The 19,487-nt window shown below is 36.5% G+C and overlaps 1 protein-coding gene across 1 annotated transcript in view; it reads left to right on the top strand.

Annotated features, from left to right (window-relative positions):
* OCA2 (OCA2 melanosomal transmembrane protein) overlaps positions 1 to 18,695 on the top strand; it is a 452,602-nt gene extending 433,907 nt beyond the window's left edge. Inside the window, exon 24 of the mRNA XM_025437625.3 lies at positions 17,585 to 18,695. Coding sequence (XP_025293410.1) covers positions 17,585 to 17,669 — 85 coding nt within the window. The 3' untranslated portion in view covers positions 17,670 to 18,695. The remainder of the gene's footprint in view (positions 1 to 17,584) is intronic.
* Positions 18,696 to 19,487: the final 792 nt, after the last annotated feature.

Genomic DNA, 19,487 nt, shown 5'->3' on the forward strand with positions numbered 1-19,487 from the left:
AAAACTGTGTGGAGATTCCCCAAACAGTTAAAAATAGACCTGCCCTACGACCCAGCAATTGCACTGTTGGGGATTTACCCCAAAGATACAAATGCAATGAAACGCCGGGACACCTGCACCCCGATGTTTATAGCAGCAATGGCCACGATAGCCAAACTGTGGAAGGAGCCTCGGTGTCCATCGAAAGATGAATGGATAAAGAAGATGAGGTTTATGTATACAATGGAATATTACTCAGCTATTAGAAATGACAAATACCCACCATTTGCTTCAACGTGGATGGAACTGGAGGGTATTATGCTGAGTGAAGTAAGTCAGTCGGAGAAGGACAAACATTATATGTTCTCATTCATTTGGGGAATATAAATAATAGCTATAATTTTTCAAATAAACTCTCTAGGCTCCCACTCTCTTCCTCTTTCCTCATATTATGTTCCCCTAATTATTCTAATATTGTTTCGCTTTACTGTGTCACTGATCTCTCCAATCCTCCCCTCATGATCCAGTAGTTGTTTTTCTCAGCTTCCATACTTTCCATCATTTTGTCTTCTATGTCACTCTCTTCTGCCTTATTTATCCTAACACTTAGAGCCTTCATTTTAAACTGCATCTGAGTAATACCATTTTTAATTTCAACCTGACTAGATTCTAGTTCTTTTATTTCTTCACTAAGGGATTCTCTAGTGTCTTTTATGCTTTTTTTCAAGCCCAGCTAGTAGCTTTATAATCATTATTCTGAATTCTAGTTATGACATCTTACTTATATCCATATTGATTGAATCTATGGCAGAGAGTATTACCTCTGGTTCTTTTGTCCAGAAAAAAAGAGGAGGAAAGAAAGAGAAAGAAAAAAGAAAACAAAAAGTAAAACCAGCAATAATAATATCAAGAGCAATAATATCTTCAGGAAGTAATTCTTGTTTATGCTGTGTATACTCTCCTGTTGTGTTTTGGCTGCTCTTTCTCACTGGTCATTCCTCTACAGAGTTCCTCCTTCTGGTAGGCAGTGTTTGTTCCTTTAAGTAGGTATGTTTTGATTTGTTTGGGAAGTTAAGATGGACGCTGATGTTTTGGAGCTTTTTCTAATCAGTAGACTTGGTTTATGCTGGGGTTTGTGTTTGTCTTCTGAGTGAGAGGCCTACTGTGCTGGGTCACAAGCTGACTTACCCTCATAAAGATGCTCCTACTAGCTCAGGGGGTGGGGTCTAATGTAAAGGGATTCCAGCCTCCACTAGAGGCACTGGGTTTCTCCCTGGAGTCTGACTTTGCTCATGGGTGGGAGTGGGAGATGGTGGTGGAGGAGTTAGATTATGGTGTCACCTCTTCCCTTTGTCCCTGGAGGGTAGAGCTCCCAGTAGCTGCTGCTCAAAAGCAAGCAATCTCTTGTGGCCCAGGCTCTCTTCAATTCCTTGGCCATCCCTCGGCATGCTCTGAACCACAGATGTCTTCTATTTTATCTCTGGCCAGTGTGGCTGGATTCAAAACTCCAAGTTTTAAAGGGCCTGGTAATGTGCACACCCACTCCTGTCCCCAGTGGAGGAGGACCAGGGTGTTCCCAGAATCACTGTCTCCCTGAAACTCCTTTACTTGGTGCATGCCTTTACACAGTGAATGCACAGAAGCTAAAGTTTATTGTAATGCTCAGCGAAAAGCTGGAGCCAAGCTATTAGCTATCTGTACTTGACTTAGTCTCCTACTTCCCTTTGTCCCAGAGAAGCCATCACAAAAGCTTGAGTCTATTGTGGCATACAGCAAAAAGCATTGGCCATGTTATCAGTGATCCACTCCAGCCAGCCCCAGAAAAGCAGCTGTAAAAGCATTCACAGAAAGGTTCAAGCCTATTGTGGCTCACATCAGAAAGTTAAGAGGGTTTCTCCCCTCTGCACTCCGCCCTGACCCCACTGCAGAGCTCCCCTTAGTGGATCCTCAGCTGTCCTCTTGTCTCCAGAGAGGACAAATATGCTTCTCAAAGGCCCTCAAGAAAGGGGAGCAATCCTTCCCTGAGCAACACAGGGATCCACTTGCTCCATCTTATTGAGGAGTCACAATCTATTGCAATCTTTCTGACTTTCTCCCTTGTCTTGATTCTGTTCTGTGAACCAGGCTTCTTCCCTTTCCCAGCACCAAGGCTTCCCAATCCTCCAATCCAGGGCTCCAAACCCTGCTTCTGCCAAATTCACTTGCTCCAGATGTGCAGATCATTTCTGTACTACTCCGATCCTTTTCTTAGTTGTTCAAAATAGTTGGAGGTTGATTGAGTTGTATTCTGAGGGTGAGGCAAATTCAGAGTCTCCCTATTACTCTGCCATCTTGGAACCACCTCAATAATTATTTTAAATGTAAAAGGACTAAATTCTCCAATCAAAATACATAGAGTGTCTGAATAGATTAAAATAAAAAGACTCATCTATATGCCATCTACAAAAAACCCACTTCAGAAATAAGACAAACACAGTCTGAAAGTGAAGGGATAGAAAAAGATATTCCATGCAAATAGAAATGAAAAGAAAGCTGAAGTAGCAATGCTTATGTCAGACAAAATAGACTTTAAAACAAAGTCTGTAACAAGAGACAAAGAAGGGCATTACATAATGATTAATGATTCAATCTGCCTGGAAAGTATAACACTTATAAACAACACCAACTATGCACCCAACATAGGAGTGACTAAATATATAAAGCAAAAATTGATATACATGAAAGGAAAATTTGATAGGAATACAATAATGATAGGAGACTTTAGTACTCCATTTACATCAATGGATAGATCCTCCAGGCAGAAAATCAGTAAGAAAGCAGTGTCAGATGGAGTTAATGCATATATATAGAGCATTGCATCCCAAAATAGCAGAATACACATTCTTTGCAAGTGCATTTGGAACATTTTCCAGAATATGTCACATGTTAGGCCAAAAACAAGCCTCAATAACTTTAAGAAGAGTGAAATCATAATAGTCAGCACCTTTTCTATGAAACTAAAACCAATTGTGAAAAGAACAGTGAGAAAAACCCACAAACTCACATAGACTATGCAACATGCTACTAAGAATGAATGGGTCAATGAAAAAATCAAAGAGGAACTCAAATAATACCTGGAAACAAATGAATACAAACACACAACATTCCAAAGTGTATGGGATGCAATAAAACCATTTCTACAAGGGAAGCTTATAATGATAGAAGCCTACCTCAAGATACAAGATATAATAAAAACATCAAATAAATAATTTAACTTTATACCTGTAGAAACTAGAGAAAGAACAAAACCATAAATTAGTAGAAGGAAGGAAATTATAAAGATCAGAGCAGAAATAGATGAAATAGAGACTAAAAAAAAAAAAACACTAGTGAAGGTCAATGAAACTAAGAGCTTATTCTTTGAAAAGAGAAACAAAATTAATAAATGTTTAGCAAGACTCATTTAGAAAAAAGAGGGCCCAAATAAGTAAAATTATAAATGAAAAAGAAGTTACAAGAAGATACCACAGTTTAGGATTTACTTTGTACTAAATACAAAGGATTATAAGAGACTACTATGAAAAATTATACATCAAACAAATTGGACAAACTAAAAGATATAGATAAATTCTTAGAAACACATAACCTTTCAAGACTGAATCACAAAGAAATAGAAAATCTGAACAGATTACTAATAATGAAATTGAATCAAAAAAAGTCCTCTCAAAAAAAAAAAAAAAAAAAAAAAAAAAAAGTCCTCTCAACAAAAGTCTAAGGCCAGGTGGCTTCATAGGTGAATTCTATCAAACATTTAAAGAAGAGTTGAAACCGATTATTCTCCAACTATTTAAAAAAATTAAAGAGGAAGATACTCTTCCAAACTCATTCTATGAGATAAGCATTACCCTAATACCTAAACTAGACAGACACTACCAAAAAAGAAAATTACTGGCCAATATCCCTGATGAACCATGTTGTAGAAATTCTCAACAAAATATTAAGGAACCAAATTCAATATTGGAAGAATCATTCACAATGATCAAGTGAATTTATTCCAGAGATACAAAGATTACACAGTATCCACAAATCGACATGATACACCATATTAATAAAATGAAGGAAAACAAAATGGATTAAAATCATATGATCATCTCAATAGATGCAAAAAAACATTTGACCATATTTAGCATACATTTTATAATAAAAACTGTCAACCAAGTGGGTACAGAGTGAATGTACTCAACAAAATAAAGGCCACAAACCCGCAGCTAGCATACTGAATCGTAAAAAGCTTGAAACTTTTAATTCAAGATCAGGAACAAGACAAGGATACCCACTCTTCAGAATTTTTATAGAGTGGACTCCAACATCATTTGGAAGTCCTTCCCACAGCAATTAGACAAGGAAAATAAAGGCATACACACTGGTAAGGAGGAAGTAAAACTCTCACTATTTGCAGATAACATGATGTTATATAGAAAACTCTAAAACTTCCACCAAAGAATTAACAGAACTAGTAAAAATAAAGTACCTTAAAAATAAAATTAACCAAATAGATAAAAGACCTATACTTTGAAAAGTATAAGACATTGAAAAAAGAAAATGAATATGATAGAAATAAATGGAAAGATATACTGTGGTCATGGAGTAGAACTAATATTGTTGAAATGTCCATCCTACTCAAAGCAATCTACAAATTTAGTGTAATCTCTATCAAAATACCAATGGAAATTTTCACAATATTAGAAAAAGTAACCCTAAAATTTGAATGGAACCACAAAGACTCTAAAAATACAAAACAATTTTGAGAAAGAACAATGCTAAAGATATCATACCTTGGGTTTCAAAATATTATAAAGCTATAATAATCAAAATGGTATTGTACTGGCACAAAAACAGACACATCAACCAATGGAACAGAATAGAGAGCCTAGAAATAAAACCACACTTATATGGTCAATTAATCTAAAACAAATGAGTAAAAAATATACAATGGGGGAGAGACAATTTCTGTAATAAATGGTGCTGGAAAAACTGGACAACTACATGCAATAGATTGAAATTGGACCCCTTTCATACACCAATTATCTAAGTAACTTCAAAATGGGTTAAAAACTTAACTGTAAGACCTGAGGCCTTAAAAGTTCTAGAAGGAAACATAGTAAAATCTTTGACATTAATCTCAGCAATATTTTTTTTTATCTCTCTCCTCAACCAAGGACAACAAAAACAAAAATAAACAAATGGGACCACATCAAACTAAGAGGCTTTTGCACAGTGAAAGAAATCATCAACAAAATGAAAAGTTAACCTAGTGAGTGGGAGAAGATATTCACAAAATGATGTATCCAATAAAGGCTTAAAATTCAAAATATGCAGAGAATTAATAATTCATATAACTGAATTGGTTAATATATAATATTAATATTATATATAATATATAATGCTAATATATATAATAGAATTACACATTTCTACCTTTCTAACAGAATTCATATAACTGAATATAAGAAAATCTGATTAAAAAATGGGCTGAGAACCTAAATAGACATTTTCCCAGTGAAGACATACAGATGGCCAACAGAAAAATGGAAAGATGCTTAACATCACTAATCATTAGGATAATAAAAATCAAAACCAAAGTGAGATATCACTTCACATCTGTCAGAATGGTATCAAAAAGACAAGAAACAGTAAGTCTTGGTGAGGATGTGGAGAAATGGGAACCATTGTGTACAGCTGGTGGGAAAATAATTTGTTGCAGCCACTATGTAAAAGTATGAAGGTTCTTCAAAAAATGATAAATAGAACTACCATATGATCTAGCAATCCCACTTCTAGTTATTTATCTGAACATAATGAAAATATTAATTCAAAAAGACCTATGCACACCTATGTTCATCACAACTTATTTACAATAACCAAGATATGGAAGTGGCCTAAATGTCTATTGATAGATGAATGGATAAAGATGTGAAATATAAATATTATATATATGTTACATATATATACATATATATATACATATATATATAACACTGAGACATAAAAAGAATGAAGTCTTGCCATTGCAACAACGTTACAAAGACAAAAACTATATTATTTCACTTATACGTGGAATAAAAAAGAAAAAAAAACAGAAATAGACCTGTGGATACAGAGAACAAACTGATGATTGTCAGGGCAGAGGGATGGGGGGATGAATAAAATAGGTGAAGTGAATTAAGATTTATAATCTCCTAGTTACAAAATAAATTAAGACACTGGAATGTAATGTATACCATTGGGAATATAGGCAATAATATTATAGCAATTTTGCATACCAATAGATGGTAGCTAGACATTGTTGTAACTATTTTGTAATGTATATGAATTTCAAATCACAGTGTATAATGTATATTGAAGAAAAGTTCTTGAGGGATCTACAATGTTCATTGAAAACAAGCTCTTGAGGGACTTTGCTTAAATAAAAGTGATTAAATTAAAAAGGAAGGAAGCAGCAGCAATAATCAAAACATAACTGAAGAAAATATACCTGAATATTCAAAAAAGCACACACAAAAACTGATTTTGGAATACACACCAAAATATGTTCACTATGTCACAGATAAAATTAACTAAATGATAATCATGCTATGACACAGCTTGTTAGTATTTTTAATAACAAAGATAAAGATAACATTTCTACAAGAATCCAAGAACCTTATGCACAAAAATAGAAAACAAAATTAAGAGGACTTCCAACTCCTGAATATTATTAAATGCCCAATAACAAAGTTTGGATAAGAAATGGCTATGACCTCAGGGTTCTAAGTTCAAGTTCGATCAAGTTCCATTTATCTATTAAAGTTACAGAAACCTTTCTGTTCCTAACTAGTTGTGTGATCTTGGGTAGATACTTCACCTCCTCTCTGGGCCTTAATCTTGTTATTTTTAAAAGTGGAGACTAATACTACCTATCATAGTATTTTGTGGGGATTAGCTGAGCTAATGCATATAAATCTGACTGCCTGATATGTTCTCACTCATGGATGTCATCTGCTATTGTATAATTGTTAGATTGTTCTCATATTCTTCATCATTATCATCATCAATGCATCAGTTGAGTCACCATTCAGGAACAAATCACTGCTGTCATTTCCTGAAAGTGATTATTGAAATATACATTCCAGAATGAAGCACTTAAGCTGTGCAATTTGTGATGAGAATATGATTAATCATAAATAGTAAGATCAATTAAATGCACATTACATAAAAAAGATAATTAGTGCTTATAAATAAACTGAATTCAATAACCAGAATGTATCTAAACAGAAAATTTATATTGTAAATAGTTAAGAATTTAAGAAATGTAATCTGAGTCTACAATCTCATTTGAATTGATGAAGACCACAAATGTTTTGAGGTAAAACAAAGCAAAACAAAACAAAAACAAAAACAAAAATGTGTTGAGGTTTTATAGAGAGAAATTAAAACTTTCTGTTTTATTTGTCTTGCATAGGAGGGTCAAAGGATACTGGTTTATTTATTTATCTTTTGTAGTTGAGGTCTATGGATTTATCTTTTTATTATTAAACAGAAGTAACTTTTAGTGAAATTTAATTTTTATTTTTTTATTATTATTTTTTAAATAAATTCATTTTTTATTGGTGTTCAATTTACCAACATACAAAATAACACCCCCCCAAAAAAAAATAACACCCAGTGCTCATCCCGTCAAGTGCCCCCCTCAGTGCCTGTCACCCATTCACCCCCACCCCCACCCTCCTCCCCTTCCACCACCCCTAGTTCGTTTCCCAGAGTTAGGAGTCTTTATATTCTGTCTCCCTTTCTGATACTTCCCACACATTTCTTCTCCCTTCCCTTATATTCCCTTTCACTATTATTTATATTCCCCAAATGAATGACATGGATGGAACTGGAGGGTATTATGCTGAGTGAAGTAAGTCAATCGGAGAAGGAAATTTAATTTTTAAATCACTGTATTTATAAAGGCAAATCAATGAAATTTATATAGCCAAAAGCATAATAAACAAAAAAGGAAACAAATTTAAAAACATGAAACATAAACCAAGACTATATAAGGAAAGCCAAATATAGCATTAAAAGTGAAGGATCAGGGGCACCTGGGTGGCTCAATTGGTTAAGTATCTGACTCTTGGTTTTGGCTCAGGTCGTGATCTCAGGGTCATGAGATCAAGCCCCTTGTTGGGCTCCACACTCCACATGGTGTCAGTTTAAGATTCTCTATTTTCTCCTGTGGGCCCTCCCCACTCTCTCAAATAAATAAATATTTTTTTTTAAAGTGACAAATCTAAATTAAAGAATAAAATAAAATTCTAGATGAATTCTGCTTTAAAAGCAGAGATCAGGAGAGGTTAAAAATAGAACTGTGAATAAAGTAAGTCTGGCTGATACAATTGAAAAGATAATAAAGATAGAAACATATGTAATGTAAAATATGGAAGTCTTCTTTAAAATATTCAGGAGATTCCTGGGTGGCTCAGCGGTTTGGTGCCTGCCTTTGGCCCAGGGCGTGATCCTGGAGTCCAGGGATTGAGTCCCACATCGGGCTCCCTGCATGGAGCCTGCTTCTCCCTCTGCCTGTGTCTCTGCCTCTCTCTGTGTGTCTCTCATAAATAAATAAATAAAATCTTTGAAAAATAAAATAAAATATTCAGTCAGTAAAACAGAGTCAGTATAATAGTTTTTAACTGCCAAAATAGTAGCATCAAATGAACAAGATAAGTTATCAGAAATAAAAGGAGAAATTAATATAAACTTCATTATTATTGAAAGACTTTCATGTGACACTATCCATTTCTGAGAATTGAAAGATTAGTTATATGATTCTCTTTTTTTTTTTTTTCCTATGGAGAGTATACCTTCAAGAGCCCACAAAACAGCTACAAATATTCATTGTATAATAAGCTGTGAAGACAATCTTCATGATTTAATAACTGGATATTTACAAGCCATAGTCTGACAACCATGAATGATTTGCATTGCATTATAAGTTAAAAATAAGAGGAAAATGGTGATCCACTTTGCAAAAGATAAATCAAAAGAAATAATAGTAATAGGAGTAATAGTAATTGTATTTTTTAATAGTAATTGTATTAATAGAATATATGTTAGTAGTAACAAAAATAATAATTAACATTCACTATTTCAAGAGCATTTATAAAGTACTAGACCCTAATCATTGTTTTATACACTGTATCTTAAATTTCTTTGCAAAAATATTATTTCATAAGAAAATTAGTCTCAGGGAGGTTGGCTACTTGTTGAAGGTATGCAGCAAATTCAGTTCATAACACCAGGCTTTGCATGGCCCCCACCCCCTATGTAAGTCATAGCAGCTGACTCAGCTCCAAAGAAAAAGGTAACATTGCAAAGTTCAAGGAAGGCCTTGGAGTTGTACTGGGAATCAAGTGTAGCCTTAGTTATTTTAATTAATTTTAAATTGAGAAAAAATAAAACAGAAATGAAATAAAACAGGAAAGAAGGAGGAAAGAATCAAACAATACAAAGCCAAAACTAACTGAATTAGATTAAAAATGGAATAGCGGGGGCAGCCTGGGTGGCTCAGTGGTTTAGCACTGCCTTCAGCCCAGGGCGTGATCCTGGAGACCTAGGATCGAGTCCCATGTCAGGCTCCTTACATGGAGCCTGCTTCTCCCTCTGCCTGTGTCTCTGCCTCTCTTTCTCTCTGTGTCTCTCATGAATAAATAAAATCTTTTTTTAAAAATGGAATAGGAGAAGATAATTGCAAATGACATATCTGATAAACAGCTAATCTCCAAAATATATAAAAAACTTACAAAACTCAACACATAAAACCCAAATAATCTAGCTCAAAAATGGGCAGAAGAAATGAACATTTTTCCAAAAAAGACATACAGATAGCCAACAGACGTGTGAAAAGAAGCTCAATATCACTCATAATCAGGGAAATACAAATCAAAAGTATAATAAGATATCACCTCACACCAGTCAGAATGGACTAAAATTAACCACACAGGAAACAGTAGGAGTTGGCAAAGATGCAGAGAAAGAGGAACATTTGTGGACTATTACTGGGAATGCAAAATGGTGCAGCCACTCTGGAAAATAGTATGGAGATTTCTTAAAAAGCTAAAAATAGAGCTGCCCTATGATCCAGCAATTGTGCTACTAAGTATTTACCCAAAGGATACAAAAATACTGATTTTAAGGAACAGGTGCACCCTAATGATTATAGCAGCATTATCAGCATTGACCAAATTATGGAACAAACCCAAATGTCCATCAACTGATGAATAAAGAAGAAATGGTGGATATATATACAATGGAATACTACCCAGCCATTAAAAAGAATAAAATCTCGCCATTTGCAAGGACTCGGATGGAACTAGAGAATATTATTCTAAGGAAATAAGTTAGAGAAATACAAATGCCATATGATTTCACTCATATATGGAATTTAAGAAACAAAACAAATGATCATGGGGGAAAAAGAGATGTAAATCAAGAAACAGACTCTTAACTATAAAGAACAAACTGATAGAGGGAAGGCAGGTGGGAGATGGATGAAATAAGTGATGGGGATTAAGGAGTACACTTGTGATGAGCACCAAGTGTTCTATGTAAGTGTTGAATCACTAAATTCTACATCTGAAACAAATATTACACCATATGTTAACTGGAATTTAAATAGAAACAAACAACCCAACATACATACACACACACACACACACACACACACACAAGAAGACTATAAACAGCAGAATTGGTAAGTCAAGAGGTGATTTTCTTTTCTTCTTTTTTTTTTGTAAGTGTTTTTGATGTTATAGTAAAAACTTTGGCTCAATCAAGAAAAGGAATGAAAGCAAAAACTAGGTACTAAGAAAGGGAATAAGGCTATGGAGGTAAAGATAAAAGTTATATTAGAAAATTACATAAATGTGATAAAAAGAATTTTTATAAAATTAATGTTTTTTTGGAAAAATATAGACCATCAAGGTTATTTTAAGTAGTGAATCTGTATGGATGCTGTCTTCAAAATCGCTCATGCCCATTCTCCTCTTTGTTGGCTGTTTAATTCCTATTTTCTGTTGAACAACAAAACTTGAAACTCATTTTTCTTACAAACCTCTTGTGTTCTACTCAGCCCTTCATACTCACCAGTTGATAACCAGCCAATGAAGGAGTTGTTTGCTTTCAGTGCTTTCCTTCAGAATCCTGAGTAGAGGCCTCTGTATAGTACTCACTATATTGTATTGCAAATTTGATTTTCTATATGCTCCCTTTCACTGTGGGCTACTTACAGGCAGGGAGAGCCTGTAATTCTCTTTGTATCATCCATGTATTAACCAACAGAGTGCAATGTACATAACAAAGGCATTAAGTAATTTAAGAGGGGTTGGAGTGAAGTGAGGAACAATTAATTGTAACAAAGGAAGATTTGGGGGTATTTATAGGCCAGAAAAAGATGTCAGTCAGAAAGGAGGCATTAAAGGTGTGAAAGAAGGCGGCACTGGGTGAAGAAAGTTCTTAGAGGAGGGCAATGGAGATGCAGTCCAGAATTTGAGTCCAATACTCAATAGAGGGAAAAAAGAAAGATAAGGATAAAGGCTTGCTGGGTATAGTTGAGGAATGTTGCTGCTATTTAACCCAGCTAAATATGATGTTCTTTAAAAAGTCAGAAGGGATACATGCACCTCTATGTTTATGGCAACACCATTTACAATAGCCACATTATGGAAGCAGCCCATGTGTCAATAGATGAATGGATAAAAAAAATAGGATATACATATATCCCGTTTATATATATGTATATATCCCATTTATGTATGTATGTGTATATATTATTGTTATTCAGCCATAAAAAGAATGAAATCTTGCCATTTGTAACAGCATGGCTGGAGCTAGAGAGTATAATGCCAAGTGAAATATATCAAGCAGAGAAAGACAAATACCATATGATTTTATTCATGTGGAGTTTGAGAAACAAAACAAATGAACAAAGGAAAAAAAGACAAACCAAAAAACAGACTCAACTACAGAGAACAAACTGTTGTTTACCAGAGGGACAGTGGGTGTGGGGGGATGGGTGAAATAGGTGAAGGAGATTAAGAGTACACTTCTCTTGAGGAGCACTGAATAATGTATTGAATGGTTGAATCAGTGTTATACACCTGAAGCTAATATAATGCTATATGTTAAGTATGCTAGAATTAAAATAGAATTAAAATAAAAAAATAAAAGTCAGAAAGAAGTTGGTCATATTCCAAATATGGGAATATGGGAGAAGGAGCCAGGAAGGTATTGGATGTCTTCACATGATGCCATGTGTCTACAGGGCTGTCTGACTTTCCATTTATTTTCAGAGGATACCCAGTGGGTAAAGGGTCTTCCCCAACATGGAAGGGAGAGGCTAACTGACTGCAGATCTCATGGAGGGAGAAATGAGAGTTCCAGCTCCACTGCTCACGCCAAGAGCAGTGGTGCTGGTTAAGAGACGGGCTGGAGCTGGCATTGGTGGGCACAAAGTATGCAAGAAGAAGAAAGAACAACACATAATTTTCTTGACTTCTTTCTCTTTTGCTTGCTATGAAAGTGGGCACGTACATTTCATAAGGTTGAACACATGAAAAAGAAACCACCCAAACTAGAATCTATTCTGACCGGGGAAAAATTATTACAGTTTCATCCTCACATGCCTTTTTCTCCAAGCTTTGCCTTTTTCACTTTGATGCTTTACTCCTTACCATGACTTCTATGCTGTTCCTTTGTCATCCTTTCTAGTCTTTAGCCACGTGAACTCTGCTGCTGGCAGCTTGTCACCAATGCAGTGTGATGGGGAGGGCTCTGAAGACACCGTGAGCACCCCTCTCCAACTTAGTTATGCCTTCTCTTCTCTGTAGTTCTCCCTCTGGGTCACCACCTTCTACCCCACCAGGAACCCCTCTCTCTTTGGGAAATGTAACCATGGGGCTTTATTTCCAAGATTCAGGAAGTTCCTTCAGGCTTTTTTCATGAAGAGGATTAGCTAATTGTCACCTGGAGAGATCCAGGACATGAAGTATGGGGCTGCTCAAATTTCAGATGAGAGATGAGGAAAAGAAAGCAATTTCTCTCCTGGGGCCCTGAATAACCTGAAGACTGGTTAAGGGGCTGAAGAGTCTGATTCTCAAGATATCCATGGTCTATGGAAAGTGGGCAAGCTGTACATCCCTCTGATAAGCTCCCACAGTCCTATAAAAACAAAAGCTGTTCTGCTGAGAAATATGCATTACCTTTGTAGAAAGGCAACAATGAAATGGCTTTTGATTAATGATTAATGGCTTTTGATGATAAGTAGTCATGGTATGTTGTAAAGCCTTTTGGAAAGGAAAAATAAATAGAAAGAATGGTTTCTGTCTAAAACTCAAGTCGGAGACTTCATTAGCAAACATTTCCTTTTGCTGCAAACCAGGTCTCTCTTCAGTGTGTGGAATTCTGCCCTTGGTGCAGTGCCTGACCTCCTTCAGAAATGGCATGGTTCTGGGGCAGCTAGTTTCCCAGAAATATGGAAGCTTTGGTTCCTTGGAGTACTGTGTGTCATCACAATTACATTTTTAACCTAAAACTGAATGCAGCATTTGTCTGGACATCCATCTGACATTTTGCATCTTGATTTGTGCTTTGACATTCAGGTGTTTTTGCCTCCTATAATAGAATGTGATGTTTGGAGCCAGAGTAAATTGAAAATAATCCCAGAGGGAAATGAAAGCATAATGTGATGCTGGATTTTGAGCAAATATGCTTTTCCTAAGCCTTTTGGTGAAGATACTGCTTTTCTGAGAGGCTAGAGAGCAAGACAAATGGATCTTCTGGGAAATGAAACTACTCTTGGTAAATGTGGACCATAAAAGTGTATATTCAAAGCACTACTGGCAGTGACAGGAAGTTATTACTGCCATATCTTCAAATAAATCTCCTTCCAGCGGACTCCTGCCTGGACAGTAAGTGAAGCATTGAAACACCAATCAAGCTAACCACACTCCCACAGGAAAAAGCAGCAGGGGATCACCCCAGAAAGGAACATGCCAACTTTAGCAGTTTCAACAGAAGGAGCTGCCCCATCCTTGTCTTTATCAGTTATTCAGGTGTGTAGCCACTGTTGTCAGTGCTGCCATCAAATTTGCCAATAAACAGTTTCATCATTTGTCCTGACCCTAACATTAGAGGATTCTTTATATGCATGTGCAAGTTACAAAATGTATAAGGAAAAAAGCCACCCTGATGAGTGCTCGCCCAAGGGATATGTACACAGAGGGTGGCAGACCCCTGTCAGCCTGTCTAAACCTATTCTTTCTGTGAAGGACTCATTCCAGCATATTCTCTCTGAAAGCTCCGTCCACAGCCAGCATCCCCTGCATTTTCTCAAGGTCATCAATCTGGATTTTCACATTTTCTAGCCGGAAGTTGTGAGACTCCTAGAGCTGTGTTGGACCGCACAGCCTCCAGTGACTGGCACAATTGAGCCTTGAAATATGGCATGTTAAAGTAAGGTATTCTGTGAATAGAAAACCTACCCTGGATTTTGAAGATTTACTATAAAAAATGAATGTAAAATATCCCATTAGAGATTTTATGTTGATTATATGTTAAAATAATAATTTGAATATGTTAGATTAAATAAAATAAATTATTAAATTTATTTTCATTTGTTTCATTTTGCTCTTTTTAATATGTGGCACTAGAAATGTGAAATTACATAGTGGCACACAGTACCTTTCTCTTGGCTAATGGTTTGGGCCTACCTTTTATTTTGAGTGGGAGCTGACAAGAACATTTGAAAGTTTCTTCACCTTCTCCAGGACTAAGTGTCTTTTGCTATAATAGGGATGGCAGACATCTTTTGTAAAGGGTCAGATAGTAAATCTTTCAGGCTTTTGTGGACCATGTGGTCTCTGTCACAACTACTCAACTGTTCTGTGCTGTGGCAGACACAGCCACCCTAGATGGTAGAGCAGCCATTGATGATAAGTAAATGAATGGGAGAGAATGTGTTCCAATAAAACTTTATTTGCAAAATAAAGTTATTTGCAAAAACTTTATTTGGCCTAGGCAGGGGGCAATTATTGGCCTGGGGGCTGTAGTTTATTGTTTCTTGATCTATAAAAAGGGGCAGTTTACCTAGGTGAATTCTCTTTGGACTGGAAAAGCACATTTTTCATTCATAGAATCCTTAGTCTATGAACTTTTATGGGTTCAAGGATATTATAGTACATACAAATACCTTTGTGAGTATTATTTTTCTTGGCATTCATAACCCACCTAGCGAATGATGGAGCTGGAATCTAAAATACTAGAGCTGGCATCTGATGTAAATCTTTTCTGTCTTCTGTCTCTCCATCTTCCCTTCTTTACCTCTCTCACTTCTCCTATTCCTTTTCTCCCTTCTCTCTCTCTTTTTGTCTCACCTGTCTCTCTATTTCTGTCTGTTTCTCTCTGTTTCTGTCTCTGTCTCTCTCTTCACAATGGTTAGGCTGGAGTTTGTACCTTGGGAGTTCCTTAATTAGGACACAGTAGGAGGTATTAGAATAGACTTAGGTTGATCTATTTTCCTGAAGTTCAGTGAACACTAAAATGTCTCCTCTGTAGTCCTGGATACCTTGTCTGAGGTTTGCTGTCATGTTAAATGAGCACAAAGGGGTGTCTTGTCAGTCTCTGTTCTGGTGGCTCATTGTGACCAGACACACTGGTCTAAGGGATTTACAGGGGTGAACTTATATAATCCTTGTAGTAACCTTAGTAACTAGGTACTATTATTACCCACATTTCAAAAATAAAGAAGTTGAGTCATGGAGATGCCCATCATCATGCAGCTGAACAAGAGCAGGGTCCTTAACTAATGTGTTGTGGTAGGAATATATACAAGTTTTGAAGCCAGAGAATATGCCAAAATATCATCTGCATTTTAGTGTTGGCATACTTTGTAAAATTCCTTAATATTTTTAAGCTTCAGCTTCTTCTATAAAATAGGGATAATATGTATGACTTGCCTTACTGTGTTTGGGAAGTATCAATGTCTATATCAATGAAACCCTTAGCATATAGCAGATGTTCACTTACTTCTGAGTGTTATATTGTCATTGTATGGTTTACTTATACCCACAGGGAAGCAGAATGTATAGTGGTTAAAAGCATGTATTCTAGACTTAGACTTATGGGGTTTGATTGTCTACACCACAGCAGATTTGCCAAGTTACCTGGATAAGTCTGCTTCTTTTTCCAAATCCCATCTGTACAGTGGGTGTGATGATACCAATCTCAAAGGCGATGTGAACAGTTATGAGGTCATCTGTGTGAGGATGTCTACGGAGTTTAGATGCTAAGTGAACAATCATTTTTCTGATGGTGTCAGAATGCTTGCACCAATCTCTAGGCAATGCTCCTTCTTGGGATTGGTTGCATCTTTGAGACACCAGTAAATCCCATTTAGAAGCACAGCAGAACCATCTATGAGGAATTTCCTCAGCTTGGACTCCCCAAGAGTAATGTCTTCTTTTTGTGGAATCCATCCCTTGCAGGTAGATTTGTTTCTGAAACATAGCCAGGTGTCCCAGCACCCAGGTTGAAGTATTCAGCATCTTACTTGACACTGATGCAATGTCACACAATCTCATATAGTGTCAAGAAGGTTTCACGTCTATTTGAAAGCTTGTGATGAGATCTGTGATGCCTGGAGTTGATCAGACAATTTTCCTGGGGGGTATTTTTCCAGAATTCAGTTGTCAAGGCTGACCAATTGCAAACATGTTCAGCTATTTTAAAAAAACAAAGTTTACTAATCTCGAGAAATCTAGATAGTTTTACTGAAATCTGTTGTTTTGGTTTTCTGTTCTGTAAAAGAAATGTGGTCAAAAGAGAAGCTACCACCATCCTGAAAAGTGCAATTCTGGTTTAGAATTTAAGGAACTATTTCATTTGTGGATGCAGTTTCCATGTTAAAATTACAGCTTTGTGGGGAGAGCTTGCTGTGGCTCTTCCTGAGTAGCCACTCCCCATGCCCATGGCCAGGGAAAGGAAGAATGTCATAATCATTATTATTATCACTATCACAAACTAGGCTCTTGCCAGTGAATTTTGAAGGCTTTTTGGGATAAAAACTTTAGTCTTTGCAGTAATTTCCTCCAGTGACAATGCAGCATGGAGAAATGTCTGCAAAGCATGAATTCCAAATGTGAAGTGGAAATTGTTTGGGATTTATTAGCCAGGCTAGGGATTTGTGGGAGGCATATAATGAGGGAAGCTTTCATCTTCTCATGACTCCTTTGTATTTGTGCATACCTATACTCACATCTTGCATTTCACTGACTACTTAAGAAATTCCTGTTCTTTCCTCTTCCTTTCCTAAAACTAGATATTACTTCCTAATCCTACCTCTGAAGCTCTCTTCAGTTTGAAGTATTAGAAACTTCAGAGGTCCATGAAATACGACCTTTCTGGGAAACCAGCTTTCTCAGAAGGACAATTGGAAGATGATGCAGAGATGACAAATATAATGACGTGATGACAAATGTCATAATGAGTCTAAATCTCATAGTACTTGTCAGATACCAGACACTACGATCCACTTTTCTTTGTATTTCAGGTTGGGCTTCCCAATGATGGTCGTCTCCTGCACAGTTGGGATGTGTTACCTCCTTTTTGCTCATGTTGTGATGGGATGGAATTAACAGATTACATCGTTTGAAGACTAGGGGAAACTTGACCCTTCACCAACATCAATAGAAAACTGCCCCAAGACCACTTTTGGGAGAAGAAAAGGTGTTTACCATGAGCATGCTTTGCGGTGGAGATCTTTGGCATCCACACCCATTCAGATGAATGCTGGAAAATCATAGGACATACAAAATAACTTACTAAAGACTCCACTATAGGAAAATATGTATATTTCAAAACACATCTTGCTATGCTCTGTAAGAAAAGACACAATGCAGTAGTCTACCTAAATGGCTTGTGCTGTTTAACTGTCAGTTTCCTAGGCCTTCTAGAATTTTTTCATGTAATCACTTTTCATGTTAAAATAACCAGCATTCAGATTGTATACTCTCCAATACACATTCTTCCTGGGAAAAGGAAGACAACTTTTAAAGAAACATTTTATGTATCAAAGAAAATAAACCGTCTTGACAAAAGGTTTAGAATTTGTTAGTGTCCTAGTTTTTTAGTAGTTTACATTATGTAAAATTGCATTCTATCCATTTATGTTTTTCAATGGAGTTTTTAAGTCATTAATTACAAGTGCAGGGGGCACCTGGGTAGCTCATTTGGTTAAGCATCTGCCTTCGGGCTCAGGTCATAATCTCAGGGTCCTGGGATGGAGCTCTTTGCTCAGCGGGGAGTCTTCTTCACCCTCTCCCCTTGTCCCTCCCCCTGCTTGTGCTCTCTCTCAAAAAGCTAAATAAAATCTTTAAAAAAAATTTACAAGGGCAGAAATCTGACTTGTAAGAAAGTCATAAGTGCTTTTTAAATAATATTTTACATATTTAGCAGCCTAGAATAATAATCTTCAGTTTTGAAGGTGGTACATGCTACTTCCATTGATTATATAAAATTGTGGTTAATACGCCCAGCTCTGCACTCTGCACAGGACTCCAGTGGTTCAGTTAATGTTTATTAAATGCTGTTCTTTTGAAATTAATGATGTGCTATATGTTGGCTAATTGAATTTAAATAAAATAAAAGAATACGTGCTGTTCTTTTGTGGTAAGTTACATGTGAGATAAAGATAATGAGAGCAAAGAGCAAGAGGGAGTGCCAATTTTTAGCTGAAGTCTCATCTACTTTGCTTGATCAGTACCTTTGCTAGACCCCAGACAACCTACCTCTTCTTCAGTTTTTGATTTACTGTGTGTGATTCCTTGAGATGAAAATGTTTACTGGGGACTCTGCTCAGAAGTGGTAGTTATATATAACATCTGATTTCAAAAGGTTTAAGATCCCCAGGGCACTAAATACTGGAAAATAGGAGACCTTTCTAGTTGTATTTCTCTCCCTGGCACTCTCAGGATGAATGTGCTCTTTCTACAGTTTAGAATCTATATTTGTTAAATGGCAACCTGTGTCTCTTCTGAAAGGTGGGGAGTTTTTGAGAATATGCCCTTCATGAGCCATCTTTGAATTCTTTGACTGCAAAGGTGACATGAAGCTCCAATTTGTTTTAAAATCTGGTCTTGGTACCGAAAGCTGCTATGTACACCTGACTTAGTGCTCCAAAGGAGCCCCCACCCACCTCCTTCCAGGGAAGAAGGCCTGACAGCTGTTCTAGCTATGTTCCCTTTTCACGTTGCCTTACTGGTGCCTAGATGTCCCCAGAAACTTTCACTAAAAGGTATTGTCTTTTCTTCTCTCACATATTTCCATGCCTGGTGGTAGTGTTGGTACTTGCCTTGTGCCTAGCTGCTGCTTCTAATTCATGGCTCTTGCTCTTCTTCAACATCTCCCCATGATGCAGCAACCTCCATCTCTCCACCTCCCACCTCTTCTCATTG

The sequence above is a fragment of the Canis lupus genome, chromosome 3 (genome assembly GCF_003254725.2).
Source record: "Canis lupus dingo isolate Sandy chromosome 3, ASM325472v2, whole genome shotgun sequence".
In the NCBI taxonomy this organism is placed as follows: Eukaryota; Metazoa; Chordata; class Mammalia; order Carnivora; family Canidae; genus Canis; species Canis lupus.